Below are 17,426 nucleotides of genomic sequence, written 5' to 3'. Positions count from 1 at the left end.
AGATATGGTAAGCTAATTTAAATCGAGTTTGAACTCATAATTAACGATATCTTCTAAAACTTGAATATCAATCAGTTTGTAACCAATATATATAGTGTGAAAACTGACATCATAAACAGTCTGAGAAGAACATGACCATGTGAAAATATAAGTATGAATAGGATGCAGGACCAGAAGTTTTATAACTGTACAGCAATATTTATGACACAAGGCCAATCTCAGAAATAGTAGATCTAAAAAAAAAATCAGATGATTATCCATGAAGATTCGATTGAAAATGCTTCAAAAACCAACTTCAAATAAGCAACTAATACTATGATAATGGGTCCTGATCTCTTATGAACAATTAAATGAACGAGAATAATAATATGTATGTTTTATTAAAAATGTATATCTTTAAAATCAAAACACATCTCTGGTGGTGCCTAATGATACACTGGAGTCATCTTGGAACCATATTCAGGTTAATTAAATGTCTCATTGTTGGTCTTCCATGTGGACAATTCTGTAAATAAATATAAATTAGCAAGAGTTAATATTTTGAGTTGATATTTTAGTTTGATATGTATTTCAGTATTGAATATTTGTCTAATAAATGTCTTTTTTCTTAGTTTTCACTTAGAAGATGAATAGTATTACAATTTAATCATTTATTTATTAAATTTATTTATTGTACTACTTGTCAAATTTAAGCAAGCTTAATTTTTACATATTGTTATCATTAATTATGTTCAGGTAAAATTATACAAACAATGTCTACATTTCACACATGGCCATTAGGTTTCACGCTAAATGTTAGCACGAGTTTCTTGCTTTTAAATTCAAATAGACATAAAAAGACAGTTTCAATGTACCATATTGTTAGTTGTTGAAAAATTATTCAGGAGTTAGACATAAAAACCCTCCCATCCCTCCCTTTAAACTTATTTCTGCTGTTTCTGAAATTATTTGACAGGTTGCAGTTTGCATTAATATTTTGAACATTCTATCCATGTACTTCTCGTTTTTTATATAGATCAGACCGTTGGTTTTCCCGTTTGAATGGTTTAACACTAGTAATTTTGGGGCCCTTCATAGCTTTTTGTTCGGTGTGAGCCAAAGCTCCGTGTTGAAGGCTGTACATAGACCTATAATGGTTTACTTTTATAAATTGTTATTTGGATGGAGAGATGTCTCATTGGCACTCACACTACATCTTCCTATATCTACATAAGAAGATCATCAAAAAATCGTCATGGCAGAACTTGCTGAACTTAATTGATTTTTGTGATGGCGGACTTATCGAAATTCACTGGTTTGGTTGACCCAGCAGAGACAATTGTTTTACACTGACTGGTACACCCGTCAATGTTTGATAGTAATTTTGCTTTAAATTGTTGACAATTTATGTTGTTTCTTTGAAGAAAATTAAATATCCATGACAAATAAGCAGTCAAAAACTAATCAAATTGTTGTTGTTTATTTTACAATGAATAAAATGACCGTATAATTCTTAAACAATATCTTTGCTTAGTTTTATATTCATTGTTCATTCTTAATAAAATCAAACAAAGGTATTTATGTATAACAAGCATTACACCTTTTCTTTTAAAAACATCAATTATATACAATAAATAACATTAATAGTTGAAGTTTTAGAATTAAGAAAACATGTGAAAATATACAAATCTTCAATGTGCTACTCTTTTAATACTTGTCATTAACAACCAATGGGAGTAACTTGAGGACTGTTTACCCTTCAGGAGCCCCAGTGGTACATGGTTTTAGAAGTTCAATGTTAGGTTTAGTGTGTAGTGTTTTGAAGGATCATCTTTGCTGTTTTAAGACTATTTATAGTACTTGTATTCATCCCTTATGTTCTATTTTTAGGAATGGTGTCTGTGTTATTTCGCTGGCAGCTTCAGAACACATATATCTTTAAACTAGATATTTCAAGAATTGTTATGGGAAAGTTTAGTTGCAATCAGCATCACCTTCAATATTTATATATTGTATTTATTGCTAATAAGTTATTGTCCTAAACATGAATGAAATATCTGCCACTGGATCAACAATCAATCAATCAGTTCCTGTGATGTGAAGTTCTGACTTTGGTTTGTTTCATTTTACGTTTTGTATCTATGCTCAGTGCCTTAATATTTAAAAGTGTCTAAATATTTGTTTATTAGGTAAAAAGCAACAAAGATTAATGTAAACCTACCCATGGCTGGTCAATTTGGCCCATGTGCTCCACCAACTGTAAGATAACAAGAAATAACTAGTAAAAGGTCACACACACACAAAGTTGTTTAATGTTTGTTAGTTTTCATACTGACCATACATCTGGTGTTCTGGTAATTTTTTTTAATTTTTCCTATAAATTTTCAACTGTAGTTTTGACAAGGTGAATTGTTCTTTCATTCTGAAAAAGTCTGAGGAAATGAATTTTATTTCAACATACGACTTGATGTTACCTCTTTTTGCAATTTTCTAAAAGAAATGCTCTTTAACTAACCTGCCTGAAGTTGTAAAACATTAGAATGTCTAAATAAGGTATAATGTTGCTATGAAACCCACTGTATACAGCAACTATACTTACCTTTTTCATTTCAGATTTATTCAGTGCTGTACCAATCATTATGGACTTTCTACATGATCTAGAGGCAAACATCTGTCGAACTCTGGATGGACGACACATTACACCCTAAAAACATACATTTTGTAAACAGTTTTATCTGTTGCAAAAAGTCAATATATTGTATCTTCAAATTATCATGGGTAGTAATGATAAGTCATAGTTACAGAGTCTTGTGAATTTAAAAAAAGAACTGCCATTATAACTTAAATTCACATTTATTTATTGATTAGTATTCAATAGGAAATCAGTCCATATTGGCTGTATCACTGCATTACAAAACTGGAGACCTCTTAGATTTCTAAGGTTAACAGAGGGATAAATATAAGTTATTATCATTAGATAATTAAAATATAATGGCAGCATATATAACAATGCATCTTACTGTCATTTGGATAATTCCTAAGCACTTAATTTTCTTCTTTCCTATATAGAAACAATAATCTATCTTAAAATATTTTCCAATTTAATAAACAAATGTAGAGTAAACATTAAATGTATGTCATCCAGGTCTCATTTTGTATCAACTGGTAAAACACAGGTAAAACACACTGCAGGATAGTCAAACTCATCAGTCAAAACACACACTGCAGGATAGTCAAACTCATCAGTCAAAACACACACTGCAGGATAGTCAAACTCATCAGTCAAAAAACACACTGCAGGACAGTCAAACTCATCAGTCAAAACAAACTGACATTTTCAGGGCAAAAAAAACAACAAACGACTACAATGTATAACAGTATGCAAAACAGATGATAGTAAACTAAAGATCTTGAGTCTAGTTGAGTGGTACTATATCTTGGGGCTATTCCAGAAAAAAAATGTATGGGGGGGTTGGAAGGCAGTTTTTGTCAGCACCAGCCACCTAGACAATTGTAATTGAGTATTATAGTGCATTATAGTGTGAAAAGTTGCTCTGATTCCCATCACCCATGTATTATTAATATAATGTGCCTTCCAACCCCCCCCATACATTTTTTTCTGGAATAGCCCTTAGGTTTTTTTAACAAAAGAATATACATTTGATCAAAGCCATCACAAAGTAAATTAGCCTCTAGTCAACTTCACTGACAGTGGCTTGTACAATTCTCTGGGCAAGAGCAGTTTAACTGCAGTCTGGATCTCCCAAGTAGTGATGGTAAATCTCTTGTTGTAGTGAATAGGACATGAATACATGTAGAGCAGGATATGCTTACCCTTTCAGAGAACTCGAGATCATCCCAATTTTTGGTGGGGTTCGTGTTGCTTAGTCTATAGTTTCTGTCTTGTGTATAATGTTCTGTTGTTTGTCTGTTGTCTTTTCTGTTTTAGCCATGCATGGCATGGTCAAGTTTATTTTCAGGTTATGAGTTTGGGTGTCCCTATGGTATCTTTCACCCTTGTTTTTCCTCTTTAATTAACCAATTCTATCTAAATTGAACATATACTCACAGGTGAATCTGTTAACATGAAGATTAGTTCCTCTATATCTGAAAATAAATATACTTGAAAAATCAATATCCGTTGCTAGATCTTTATATGTTTTTGATAACAAAAAAATGACTCAAATTTATAACTAAATCACAAAAATTATCTTCAAAATTAAACACAAAATGTCTGTTCAATTCAACAACATGTCGTCTGTATTGGCTCTAAAGTTAAAATAAACTAGAACACACCCGTGAAATTGCGGGCATTCAGAGGGTGGTTAAAAGTATGTAAAGTGTTGTAGGAAGAATTTTGTAAAAGATTTAATGACTTGAGAAAGGAATTAAATTATTTCAGGAATAATATCAAAAGTCATAGGTGCTTGGGGATAGGAAAATGTTTTTTTTTTTTATCCCTTCTTCTTTATTTCAAAAATTCCAATTTTTTTGTTTTCCATTAATTACAGTATGAACATATATTTAGTTTATTATGAACATGCAAGTCAGGAGCCTGTAAATAGTGGTTGTCGTTTGTTTATGTGTTACATATTTGTTTTTTGTTCATATTTTGTACATAAATAAGGCCTTTAGTTTTCTTCTTTGAATTGTTTTACATTGTCAGTTAGGGGTCTTTTATAGCTGACTATGCGGTATGGGCTTTACTCATTGTTGAAGGCCGTACGGTGACCTATAGTTGTTAATTTATGTCTCATCTTTGTCTCTTGTGGAGAGCTGTCTCTTTGGCAATCATACCACATCTTCTTTTTTGTAATCAATGAATTTTTGTAAAAGATTTAATGACTGGAGAACTTCAGAAAAGGTATCAAAAGTCATAGGTACTTTGGGACAGGACAAATGTTTTTCTAGTCCGGCTCATCCTTTTGTTTCCAAAAATTCCCCCTTTTTTGTTTTCTATTAACTTTAATAACACATGGATAATTTTAGCGCTTATCTGTATGTACATTCATTACTATAAATAAAGTGTATTTGTTTTTTTACTTTTAATTCTCACTTTACTAATCCATCCACGGGCCAGCGGTCATTGATATATTATACAGACTCTCTTTGTGACCGCCGTGGATAGTTACTTGAAAATGATATCAGATAGAAAATACACTTTATTCATAGTATATGTATGTTCAATGTATAAAGAAAAACGTAAACTGGAAGTCTAATCTGACTTAAGATTTCGTCCAATGACGGAAATAATATCCGGACGCTTTTTTTCTCGTTTTCTCCCAAAATAACTCAACCTGAATAATCATATGAAGGATGCCAAATGCGACTATGTCATTTACCTATAGGACATAGAGGCATGATAATTAATTTATTGTGGAAAGGAGAGAAGCAACACACAAAATGAGGTCTTCTCGTTTAATAGTATAGATAGGGTCAAGCTAATGCTAAACAGTTGAATCCATACATGGTGTTTAATTCTGTTAAGTTTTGTTTTATTTATTTTAAACATTATGTCATTATTATGTTATGATACTAATTGAATTATTTTTGCAAACTTTAAATAAGACAATAATGGAAAACTATTTGATATTTTTTTTTTATTTATAAGCTTTCAAGGAGGCTCGCGGGTACAAAAAAATCAGCCAAAAATTTAAAAAAAAAAATTTTCATTACAAAATTTATTTATTACACTATTAGTTATTACTTTATGATATGGTACAAAAATTTACCAAAAAGATCGATTCCGTTTGGCCCCAGATGACTTTTAAAATGTTTATATCATTGAAAAGCTCCAAATTATCTCCCTTTGGTGAAAAAATGTCATTTTATGGCATTAAAATTGAACAAGAGGCTGTCACAATGACAGCAAACCGGATTTATTTACATTTATTTGTGTCCTGGCAATATCACAAGAACCATTACTGATGAATGGTGAAAGTGAAAATCATCAATATCAAATTTGACCTCCATTTTGTCATCAGTATCAACATTTTGAAATAATAATATTTGAAAAGCTTAGATTGAATGGTTCATGAGTAAATGCAACAACGTGAATGGAAACGCCATTTTACGATCTTTCAAGAACCATAACTCCTGAACAGTAAAAGTCAAAATCGTCATTATGGAACTTGACCTCTATTTTGTCATCAGTAACAACATATTAAAATTTCAAAAGCTTTGGTTGAATGGTTCATGAGAAAATGCACGGACACGACTGGAAACTCCATTTTTCAATCTTTCAAGAACCATAACTCCTGAACGGTAAAAGTCAAAATCGTCATTATTGAACTTGACCTTCGTATAGTTGTCAGTAATAACATATTAAAATTTTAAAAGCTTTGGTTGAACAGTTCATGAGTTAATGCACGGACAACATTTGATTGCCGCCTTTCAAGAACCATAACTCCTGAATGGTAAAAGTCAAAATCGCCATTATTGAACTTGGCCTTCGTATAGTTGTCAGTAATAACATATTAAAATTTTAAAAGCTTTGGTTGAACGGTTCATGAGTTAATGCACGGACAACATTTGATTGCCGCCCGCCCGCCCGCCCGCCCGGCTGCCCGCCGTACATCCCCAAATCAATAACCGACATTTTTGTCACAAAAATCCGGTTAAAAATCTTTTTTAACTCATCGTTGACCTATATTTTTTATTGTTGTTTTCAAATTAATTGTACATAAACTAAATAATTGTAAAATTTAAGCGATTTCTGTAATTTAGTTCTTTTTTTATTTCGATATTACCTCTATTTCTCCTATTAGTTCAAAAGGAAAAAAAGGACATTAACAAAAATGTATTTTTCTTTCAAAGGCAAAGTGTGACCTTAAATGAATGGTGACTTATTTTTTTATTTCATTTTTCTACTAAGTATATGATAAAGTTCATTCATACTGAAATCCTATATTTAAAAAAGAAAAATGATTTACACCTGCGAGCCCCCTTAAGACTGATGTATTTGTATAAAAAATATACTCCTGTTAAACCAGATGTCAAATCAACCAAGAATTCTCATTTAAAGTTAAAAAACATTGCAGTTACATGATTGTGCTAAAATATATAAAGTTGTCCACGTCTTAAGGAGCTACTACATTTCTAAAATAAATAAACAACTACAAATGGGCTGGCCCAAAGCAGCCTCAAACAACTGAATGTGCCAATGTCGAATATGCAGAAAATTATATGCATTCAGTGAAATCAACATCTTATGTACTGACTGGCCTTACGTTCTTTTTTGTTGTAAAATAATATTTTTGCAGAAAATACAATATAACAACATGTAATATATTACTGACTAACCATCTTTCCCAAATGTCCAGTTTTTACTGACTGGTGTAGAAATTAACTTTACTCTCTGTGTAGGATCACCTGTCAACAGAATAATATACAAATACTTTTCTTTGTTTAATGATATTAAAGAATGTAGTTAATTTTAATGTTACAACACCAATTTCTTTTTCATTCTATATCATTCTATCAACAACAATAATCTCTGCAGGTCCAATATTTCATAATTTCATTACATCAATGATAATTTCCCTGATGTCAAAGTCTTGGACACTGATGTCAGAATGCCTATTCATATCATCCTCTTATGAAAGATAACACAAGAAAATTTATTTTTGATTCAACATATATAAAAACTATACAACACAACCTCCAGAGCTTTTGACCAAATATAAAAACATAAAGACAACATGAAAACAATAATAACAACATGCATTAGGGTGGTATGTGAGTCTAAAATAAAAAAAATTCGTAAGGGTTCCACGGAACCCGGTGTCTCGCCTACTTTTTCTGTTAATCGCAGACTCAACAAAAATGAGGAAAAACATCAATAAAAATTTCCCTCACAATACTGTCTTTTGATTGAAAGAAGCTTCCAAGTTTGGTAAAAAAATCCAGGATAGTTTATGAATCTAATAAATGTTTTATAAACTTTAACTGCAGACTGTATGTAATGTTAACTGGAAGAAAAACTAAGTCCATTTATAAGTAAAATACGGAAAAAGTGAATTTTTTTTTTACAAAATTTACTTCTGAATAATATCTTATGATCAGAAATAAGCTTTTGTCTAAGTTTAGTAGAAATCCAGGATAGTTTAAGAACATTATAAAATTTTAAAAACTTAAACCACAAAGTCCATTTATAAGTAAAATACGGAAAAGTGGAAATTTATTTTTACAAAATTTTCTTCTTGATACTATCTTATGATCATAAACAAGCTTCTGTCCAAGTTTGGTACAAATCAAGGATAGTTTATGAAAGTTATTAAAATTTTAAAAACTTTAACCACAGAGTGAATGTAATGTTTCCTCGCAGAAAAAACTAAGTCCATTTATAAGTAAAATACGGAAAAGTGGAAATTTATTTTCACAACATTTTCTTCTTGATACTATCTTATGATCATAAACAAGCTTCTGTCCTAGTTTGGTACATATCAAGGATAGTTTATGAAAGTTATTAAAATTTTAAAAACTTTAACCACAGAGTGAATGTAATGTTTCCTCGCAGAAAAACTAAGTCCATTTATAAGTAAAATACGGAAAAAATGGAATTTTATTTTTACAAAATTTACTTCTGGATACTTTCTTATGATCATAAACAAGCTTCTGTCCAAGTTTGGTAGAAATTCAGTATAGTTTAAGAAAGTTATTAAAATTTCAAAAACTTTAACCACAGAGTGAATATTTGTGGACGCCGCCGACGACGACGACGCCGACGACGACGGAATGTAGGATCGCTTAGTCTCGCTTTTTCGACTAAAGTCGAAGGCTCGACAATGATAGAATTTGTTCATACTTTGCTAAAACATAGCATCTATTGATATATGTTCAAAAGTTTAATAAAAATGATAGGTCACCACACATTTTCTCAAACTACAGGTTGTGACAAAATAACACGTTTTGTATAGATTATACAGGGAAAAACACCATTTTGTGATTAGAAACTAAACTAAATGATAGAATTGTGTAATAAATTACGCAAAGATAGCTTTTAGACAATGCTTTGAGAATATCATTAGAAAAGATAGGTCACCGTACGTTTTTTCCAACTAAAATATAAAATATGAAAATTTCATGAAGGTTCCTTTAGAAAATGCACTGTTTTAGAGTTACCTCCCCTTAAAATGCCAATTTAAAAACATCTAAAAACAACCAAAAATAATCTATACATGTACCAATATTAATATGTATTAGTTATATTCTTATTGACTGGTTCTTTTAAATTGATACCTATATTATATATCTGCATTCCTGCAGAAAATCTGGACCTTAGGTTCTCTGTTTTTTACAATCCAAGATGGCGAAAGACACCTGTACCACCTTTAATACACCAACTACTGCACTTATTTGTAAAAGACTTTTGACCTGAACAAAATGTCTCTCAATTTTTTGAATACACCAAAGTAGATACATGTACAAGGTTATATTTTGAGGGTACACTATTTTGTTTTAAATATTATAAAATAAAATTTCCATACTTATGTTTTGCTAAGAAATTATTGACACTAATACAATCAGAACGGAAAAACAGATATTTTGTTTCCTTTATCTTTTCAAATACAGAACACTTTTACCTTTGAAATACACGCCCATCAAAAACTCAGTAGATCATTTCTTGTATATATTTTGGGTTAACCCATGTTAACTTTGAATAAAACAATTTTTTTTCTTTATTATTACCTTGTTCATCTACAATGAAATCAAATCCATTCTTTCGGAATACTTCTATACTCTCCATTAGTATAATTTCATTGCTGGATGTCAGTTCTAGACTCTGTGGACTACAAGACAAAGAATAGGGTAAATTGTTTGTGTACTCTCTTCTTTTTTCAGGAATTTTGTTTTAACATTTTCAATTTATTGTAAAAGCACAATTTGATAAAAAAAAAAAATATAAACTAAAGCACATAGCACATATAAACGCCTAAAATTTCTTGGCGTTGGTGCATATATATCATTGTATATAGAAGCAATTGCATAATAGATTTTAATTGCAATAGAAATAAAGTAAAGGGTCACCATATGCCTGCCACAAATGGTAAGCAACTTTGTTGCCCTAGTATTCCTGACTTTACTTTACAGAAGCCTCAAGGAAAAGTTTGTTGCACTCGATTTTCAGTAAAATTCCCAAAGTCAAGAACAACAGGTCAAGATCAGATGAAACCTGCTAGTTTGACATGTACACCACACATTACAATCATTCCGCATACCCAATATAGTTGACCTATAAGAGTTCCTAAAATACAGAATTGACCACAAAAACTTAATCTTAATCACTGATCCATGATTTGAGGTTGAGGTTAGATGAATCTTGTCTGACAGACATTTAGACCTTTTAATGAACCATATATCAATCCTATTACTCATATGTGAGAATTTCACATGACAAACAAGAATGTGTCCGAAGTACATGGATGCCCACTCGCACTATCCTTTTCCATGTTCCATGGACCGTGAAATTGGGTAATAATCTAATTTGGGTTGAGTATAGTTGAGATTGGGGTCCAGGAATATTCAGTTATAAAATTCAGACAATTCAGACTAGTCAAGTAAAATTCAGTACAGTCTAGTACTAGTACCAGTACGTACAGCTAAAGGATATTTCAGACTTTTAATAATATATGGTGAAGTGTAAAATGTTGTGCTGGAGCCAAATACAAATAACAGTTTCAACAGCATATCATGCGACAAAGTTGATGTCACGGGTCATATTTTTATGTTAAGTGATGAGAAACAAGACATCCTTTTGTTATTGACCATGTACAACCTTGAAATATTTCACATAAAAGACAGAGCTACTGTTTCTCTTTTTAACCCCCACACCCTTTTTCATAATTTTTACAAAATTGTGTCCGTAATGCAGCTCCACTTAAACATTTCATATTACTTAATAGTTTGAATGGCTATGTCTCTGTATAACTACAGTTTTAGTTTCTGAATCTGAATGACTGACTTTATGTCCTCATAACATACCACATCACTTATTAAATCAGTTTCTGAATCTGAATGACTGTTTGTCACTGTAACATTTCACATTACAGTAAAAACTGTATAAACCAACTAGATATGGGACTATGAAAAAGAGCTGGTTTGGACAGTCAGGCAGTTTATTCAGGTTTTCGTTATGACCAGAAGTTAATGACTTGTGCATCTAATATTTTACATGTAAAAGTTCTGTCTGATTACATATCCTTTTATGTCAAATAAGCCTTGGTAGCATCAGTCCCTGGCATGTCACTTTCAGTTTGTGTTCATAGTTTTCATTTGCATCTAAATCCCCACGTTGTTTGAATTGTAAAACAACAGTTTTGTTTTACTTTCATCGTTCATTTCAGACATTGGTATAGCTGATTAAAACACCAAATTTTTATCAAACAAAATTTCATCACGATCAAAACATTTTCATGTAGTGTATGATACCAAGGATTTGCCAAGTATACAAATGCTTGATGACACCCATGGATTGTTGTAATCCAGGTGTTCTTCATTATCATGGATTTAGGGGTTCACAACAGGGACCCCAGGATTTCGAAAACACAATGTAAATTTCTAACTCTGCAATTTGAAAAAAATCATCCAATTTACAATGCAAGTTCTATCTGAGATATATAATTGATGTATCTTTTAGTTTAATTTACATTTTTACAGTTATTCAATAATAAAGCTCAGTACTGTACCATGTGGAAGTTCACGGTTTAACACCTGGTTAACTGATTATCCTGAAAAGACATCATTTATAAACAAATATGTTTTGATTGCATATCAATCAATATTGTTATCATTTCAAATTATTTAGACAAAACAGTTTTCACAGGTAACAACTGACGAATTTTAAAAGAGTATTGGCACTGCACCATTAGATCAGAATTGAGAATACACAGGGTCCGGTTTACAAAGGGTATTTCAACAAAGACTTTGAAGAAAAATAAATGGAACTTCAATTTTTGGCTTGAATGGACAGGAATCTGCTTTATTCAGTGTTCTGTTTTCTCAGGTTTGACTGTACTTACTGAATCAGTTTCTGACTCTGAATGACTGTATGTCGCTGTAACATTTCAAAGTTATATTTCTCGTCTGTAGCATGCTGATCCACAATAAACAGGTCATCTCTCAACTTAGAGATGATAAATCCTAGGTTGAACTATGAAAAAAATAATCAATATTATATCATATTACATTTTAAAGAAAACAAGAATGTGTCCATAGTACACTGATGTCCAACTAGAACTATCATGTTCTATGTTCAGTGGATTGTAAAATTGGGGCCAAAACTCTAATTTGGCATTAATCATATAATATGGAACATTTGTACATATATAGTTCCAAGTTAATTGGACTTCAACTTCATCAAAAACTACCTCAATCAAAAACTTAAAACTATAAAGAGGGACAGACAGACAAACTGACGCACAGACCAAAAAAATTTAATGAACATAAATGGGCATAAAAAGTGTTATCATATCCTTAGAGCAAATACCTTATAATTTTTACAGTATGATAATAGCATTAATTTTAAGTGAATTCCACATTTTTCTGAAATGGTGTTTAGCAGGCTGATATGAAATATTTATCACATGTTTCAAATATTATCACATGCTTTTTTGTAATGTTATCTTATGGCATTCCGGCAATACTCGGCAAATTCTGGAAAATACACCTACATGTATGGTATGTTTTGAATGAAAATCATTACAATTAAAGTAGGGTACAAACCAAGTATTACATACAACATGTACAATATAATATATTATGTAATGTGCAAAAAAAAATTAAAAAATAAAAATGAAATAATAAATGCATTTTTGAAAGTTTCTAGCATAATTTAGAAAGTGACTTTATAAATGTTAACTTTTCAATACAGTGTGCATTATGTTTTGTTGATTTTTTTTATCGTCAATATAAAAATATATCATGTTGTGGTTCTTTGTCCTGTTGAGGCATAATTTTTTATGATAGATAGATTTCATATCAGATGTACAACATTTGGCGTCTGTAAACTTTTCCAAAGCACTTTTGTCTAACCACTAAAAAGGATCACTATATTAAACTGTTTCTCTCCATTATTGAAGCATATGATAAAAAGATCATAACATGTCATTTTTCATATCAGGTGTATTATCAGCCCTCGAGTCTATGGTTCTTGGACTGATAATACATCTGATATGAAAAATGACATGTAATAATCTGATAATATTGACTAAAACTTTTGGTCTTATTACATAGTTTTATCTGAAAACAACAAAAAGATAGTTTTAATTTAAAAGCTTCAATATAAAGTCATTTAACATAGTCAAAGGATCATTCTTTTGTACATCATAGAATAAAATAGGTATATACCTGTCCAAGGATTTCCATCTGTTTAAACATATCTTTGCTGTAAAGACAAACACATAACTTAGTATATTGTTTCATATAAATTAATACAGTTGATCAAGATCTTCTGTAGACTTCTAGATGTCTTACATATTTGTTGTGTTGTTAGGTTGCTGTTTCATTGATGCATTCCCCAAATCTACTTTGTTTCACTCCTCATTAAAAACATCATCTAGAGACTTCAGTGGATTCAGAATTTGCTCAGCGTTGTAAGCAACACCTCATCTTTAACAAAAGCCTTGTAACGAGAAAATATTTTTGACAAAATATCAATCTATTTTGGGGTTGCTTTCCCATAGATGTTTAACAATTATCTAATCAATCCTTTTACAAAAAGAAAAATACAGCCAATCTGTTTTTATTTTCTGTAACTTGTTTTATATCAGCATACTTCTCTGGTTTTCTGTAACTTGTTTTATATCAGCATACTTCTCTGGTTTTCAAAAATTATACAAAGTACTGTTGATTTAATAATTATTAGTTGATACCAAGTTTCATGGATATCATGGAACGATTTTCAAATTTTTAAAAGGGGTGTTTGCAGACTTTACCAAAATCATGAAATTAAATATCCATGAACATACAACAGAGCAACTTATCCTTAATTCATTAAAATTGGAATCAACGAATATAAATGAATCCATAGTAAATAAATTGCAATGATGAAAGAGGTGTCAAAAGGAAGGCAGAAAGATTACCTATAAATCTATGTGGACATTTGTTAAATAAAAATAACATTCAAAATGGTAAAAGTTAAGATTGTAAAGAATTGGTTTTGGTTTTTTTTGTTGATGGATTGCTGTCTCACTGATAATAACCCACCTCAACATTTGATTTAATTTGTATTACCTAATTTCTTTTTGTAATTCCTCTTCGGCAGCTTTGTTATCTGTCGGTGATATCTTGGCTCGGAATGTACGACAAAAACTTTCTTCACTCTTTCCTTAAGTAAAAAATGTAAATCTCAAACATTAAAGAGAACATGTTACAAAGATTTTTGTGTAAGAACTAGGTGCTATTGCAAAACAAATAAAATTATAACGAGCAAATAAAATTCTGTAAATTAATAGAATTCTTAGTTGAATTCTCTAAATGTGACTAGGCCTTTGTTAAACTATCAAAATCAATTGTTCTTACTGTTTTTCCTTTTCTGCACTCGATCTCTAAATCCATGAAAATCAAAGGTAACTGTTCTTTCTATTCTTTTGTGGTCTTGTTTCTCATCCTTAAAATATATAGATGTTTGAAATTGATGAAGCAAAGACTTGGTAGATCTATTTCCATCAAAAATATTTAGAATAAACAAATATACACAGTGCTTATTGTTGGTCTATAGAAAAAGCTAAAATCAGTAATTTGCAAAAAGTGTTCCATGTAATAACATGACTTGTGTTTATAATGCTTATAAACTATATATGTTATAATGCTTATAAACTATATATACACTTAACAAATGAGAGTATCTCTGTCACTTATTGAAATTTCTGTTTTGCTTTATTTTATTAAGATCGAATTTTGAAATGTCTATCTTTTCAAAATCGTGCGGATAGGAAAAATGCAATTAAAGCTACTAACCTGACAAAAAAAAAAACAATACAAAGATTACTTTATGCAATTTTTCAAGCTAACTTATTCACACAAAAAAACTGTCGAACGAATTAAATGTATTGTTCCCTTGACTAAATAACTTACAAAGCAGGTCACTTGTAAACTTGGTTCTGGTTCTTTATTCATATTAGGACTTAAACAATCTACTTCCAAAATATCTGGATCAGTACACATAGTAGCTTTCAATCTTCCATCAACTTCATCAGTAGAACAGTCTTCTTGAACACAACTGGTGGCACTTGAACACAAATAACTTGCCTTAGATTCTACTTTGTCTGATTTAAGGCCTAAGCATTCAACATTATTACTACTGTCTGAATACAGGTCTAACAATATCACCTTTTCTGTTTCCAATCTTCCTGAATGATCTTCACATATTTTCTGAGAGAGATGTTGTACATCACTGTCTGATGATATTGTCACACAGGCTGATGGGGAATCTGTCTGGTCCTGTGAACTACTGATTCCTGATTCAGAATCTGTTAGAGTTAATTCCCTTTTCTCATGATTTACTATAAATGAGTTTTGAGATTCACATTGGTTGTCAGTATTTTCAAGTAAAGATTTGTTTGTTTCAAATGTAACAGACAAGTCTTGTGAATCATCAGGTACTGTAGTGATAGTTGGTTTAGTTTCAATAAGAGATTCTTTCAATTCTTCTTTATCGTCTAAAGTTTTTGATTCAATGACAAAAGAATCAAGTCTTCTCTCTATAATAGAAATTTACATTCAAGTTAAACATGTTAAACTATATAACTTTACTTCAGGTGTAAGCCAAATATGATATCTATAGATTCAACTCTTCAATACATTTACTGACGAATTATTTTGTTAATCTAGACAAAAAGAATATTTTCAACTCTCTTGATCATATAAATATTCTGCATGGTCCATTTTAGTGAATTTGTTTTTACACATTCATTCAAGCATTCAAAAGAACTATCAAGTGTGGAAATTATGACATAAGTTAACCGTTATCTGGAGTACGTTTGTTTCACTTAATGCAAAGTGAATATAAATGAGCAGCATTTTAAATTATATGAATTTTTACATGCATTAAGGAAGTAATAAAACTGCATCTGAATATCTATTAATTAATCAGTTTATTTTTTATCTGTGAGTTTGACTGTCCATCTGATATATTTGTCCCTCTCTTCTTTTACACATGTATATGTATGAAGCTTTTTTGCAAATCCAGTATTAAACCTAGTATTTACTTAAACAGAAATGTTCACAGCAATAACTAGATAACATATCATTTTAAAAAGAATTCTGAATTTAATGTTAAGTTTTGATTTAAAGATCAATTTGTATTTCGATTAAAGTAAGAAATTTTGGTTCTTTGACTTGATAGGGGTAATCTGCTGATAACTTACGTTTACTCTGTTGCTCTTTAACAGGTGATATTGAACTTTCCTCTTCTTTGGTGAAACTGCTACTAAATGTTCTCTTTAAATTATTAAATGCACTGCCTACTGAACGCTTAAAGAGAAAAAAATAGGTCTTTAATGATAGTCATCCTGAATTGAAAATTATGCTATGCAAGGTCCATAATAATTCAGATAAAACAACAAAAAGGAAGTGTACAATGACAATATATGATGATGTTAATACTTCAATTTTTCAATTTGGGTCCGAGGCTTAGCAGGAAAAGTGTATAGGAATTTGAACTGATTTGGGCGGACATGACAAAGTCCATCTCTTGCCAAACTTAACCTCTCAATCATTTGGATGAAGAAATGAATTAGGAGGTGCAAAAGATTTTTATTAGAGTAAGATTCTGAGGAAACGACGTATATATTAACATATAACTATAAAGTATTATGTACTTACCTTTGTCAAAACAGGACTTTGAGTATTTAACTCACTACTTTCCCTGAAAAAAAATCAGAAAATAAATTCAACGTAATGATTTAAATCTGTCACTTATATGGGAGGTCAAATCTCTCTCTTACAGTAAATCACCTTAATTTAAACCTCTTTCATCATTTGAGTTGTTATGGTTACGTTTTTATATTTGGTTTTCTCTGCATTGCAAACATTGTTCTTACTTAAATATTTAGAAAAAAAACATCCCATCTGATCAAGAAGGTGTTTTACTAATAAAAATCATGTCAAGATAATTAAATTTCATCCCTGTATTTTTAAAAATATCTAAATACTACACAATTTTGAATTTAAAAATCTTATTGTAAATACCATGCCAGTAATCTCCACCTTAGTAGAGCTAGAATGAAGATCATCTTTCCTTTGTACCTCCACAAGGTTGGCATGTATGTTGCTATCTTATGAATTTATACTAAATATCTCGTTTTATTCACATTCATAAAAAAACTGAACTCCAATCATGCAATGTTTCATTTAGTGAACTACAAAAATGGGTTCAACACCATTATTTGGCACAAAACAATTTTGAATCATAATGAACTTGCTTACAAAGATACGAGTTAGTGTGA

At 30.6% G+C, this 17,426-nt stretch overlaps 1 protein-coding gene across 1 annotated transcript in view; it reads right to left on the bottom strand.

Annotated features, from left to right (window-relative positions):
* Positions 1-361: 361 nt before the first annotated feature.
* LOC143046234 (mismatch repair endonuclease PMS2-like) overlaps positions 362-17,426 on the bottom strand; it is a 36,401-nt gene continuing 19,336 nt past the window's right edge. Inside the window, exons 14-26 of the mRNA XM_076219283.1 lie at positions 16,804-16,846; positions 16,347-16,452; positions 15,055-15,680; positions 14,500-14,587; positions 14,212-14,305; positions 13,327-13,363; positions 12,000-12,130; positions 9,670-9,770; positions 7,282-7,350; positions 4,049-4,086; positions 2,579-2,683; positions 2,201-2,236; positions 362-505 (exon numbers count right to left, since the gene is read on the bottom strand). Of these exons, the coding sequence (XP_076075398.1) occupies positions 443-505; positions 2,201-2,236; positions 2,579-2,683; positions 4,049-4,086; positions 7,282-7,350; positions 9,670-9,770; positions 12,000-12,130; positions 13,327-13,363; positions 14,212-14,305; positions 14,500-14,587; positions 15,055-15,680; positions 16,347-16,452; positions 16,804-16,846 (1,537 nt within the window). The 3' untranslated portion in view covers positions 362-442. The remainder of the gene's footprint in view (positions 506-2,200; positions 2,237-2,578; positions 2,684-4,048; positions 4,087-7,281; positions 7,351-9,669; positions 9,771-11,999; positions 12,131-13,326; positions 13,364-14,211; positions 14,306-14,499; positions 14,588-15,054; positions 15,681-16,346; positions 16,453-16,803; positions 16,847-17,426) is intronic.

The sequence above is a fragment of the Mytilus galloprovincialis genome, chromosome 9, assembly GCF_965363235.1.
Source record: "Mytilus galloprovincialis chromosome 9, xbMytGall1.hap1.1, whole genome shotgun sequence".
In the NCBI taxonomy this organism is placed as follows: Eukaryota; Metazoa; Mollusca; class Bivalvia; order Mytilida; family Mytilidae; genus Mytilus; species Mytilus galloprovincialis.
This window is presented reverse-complemented; position numbering and strand designations above follow the sequence as displayed.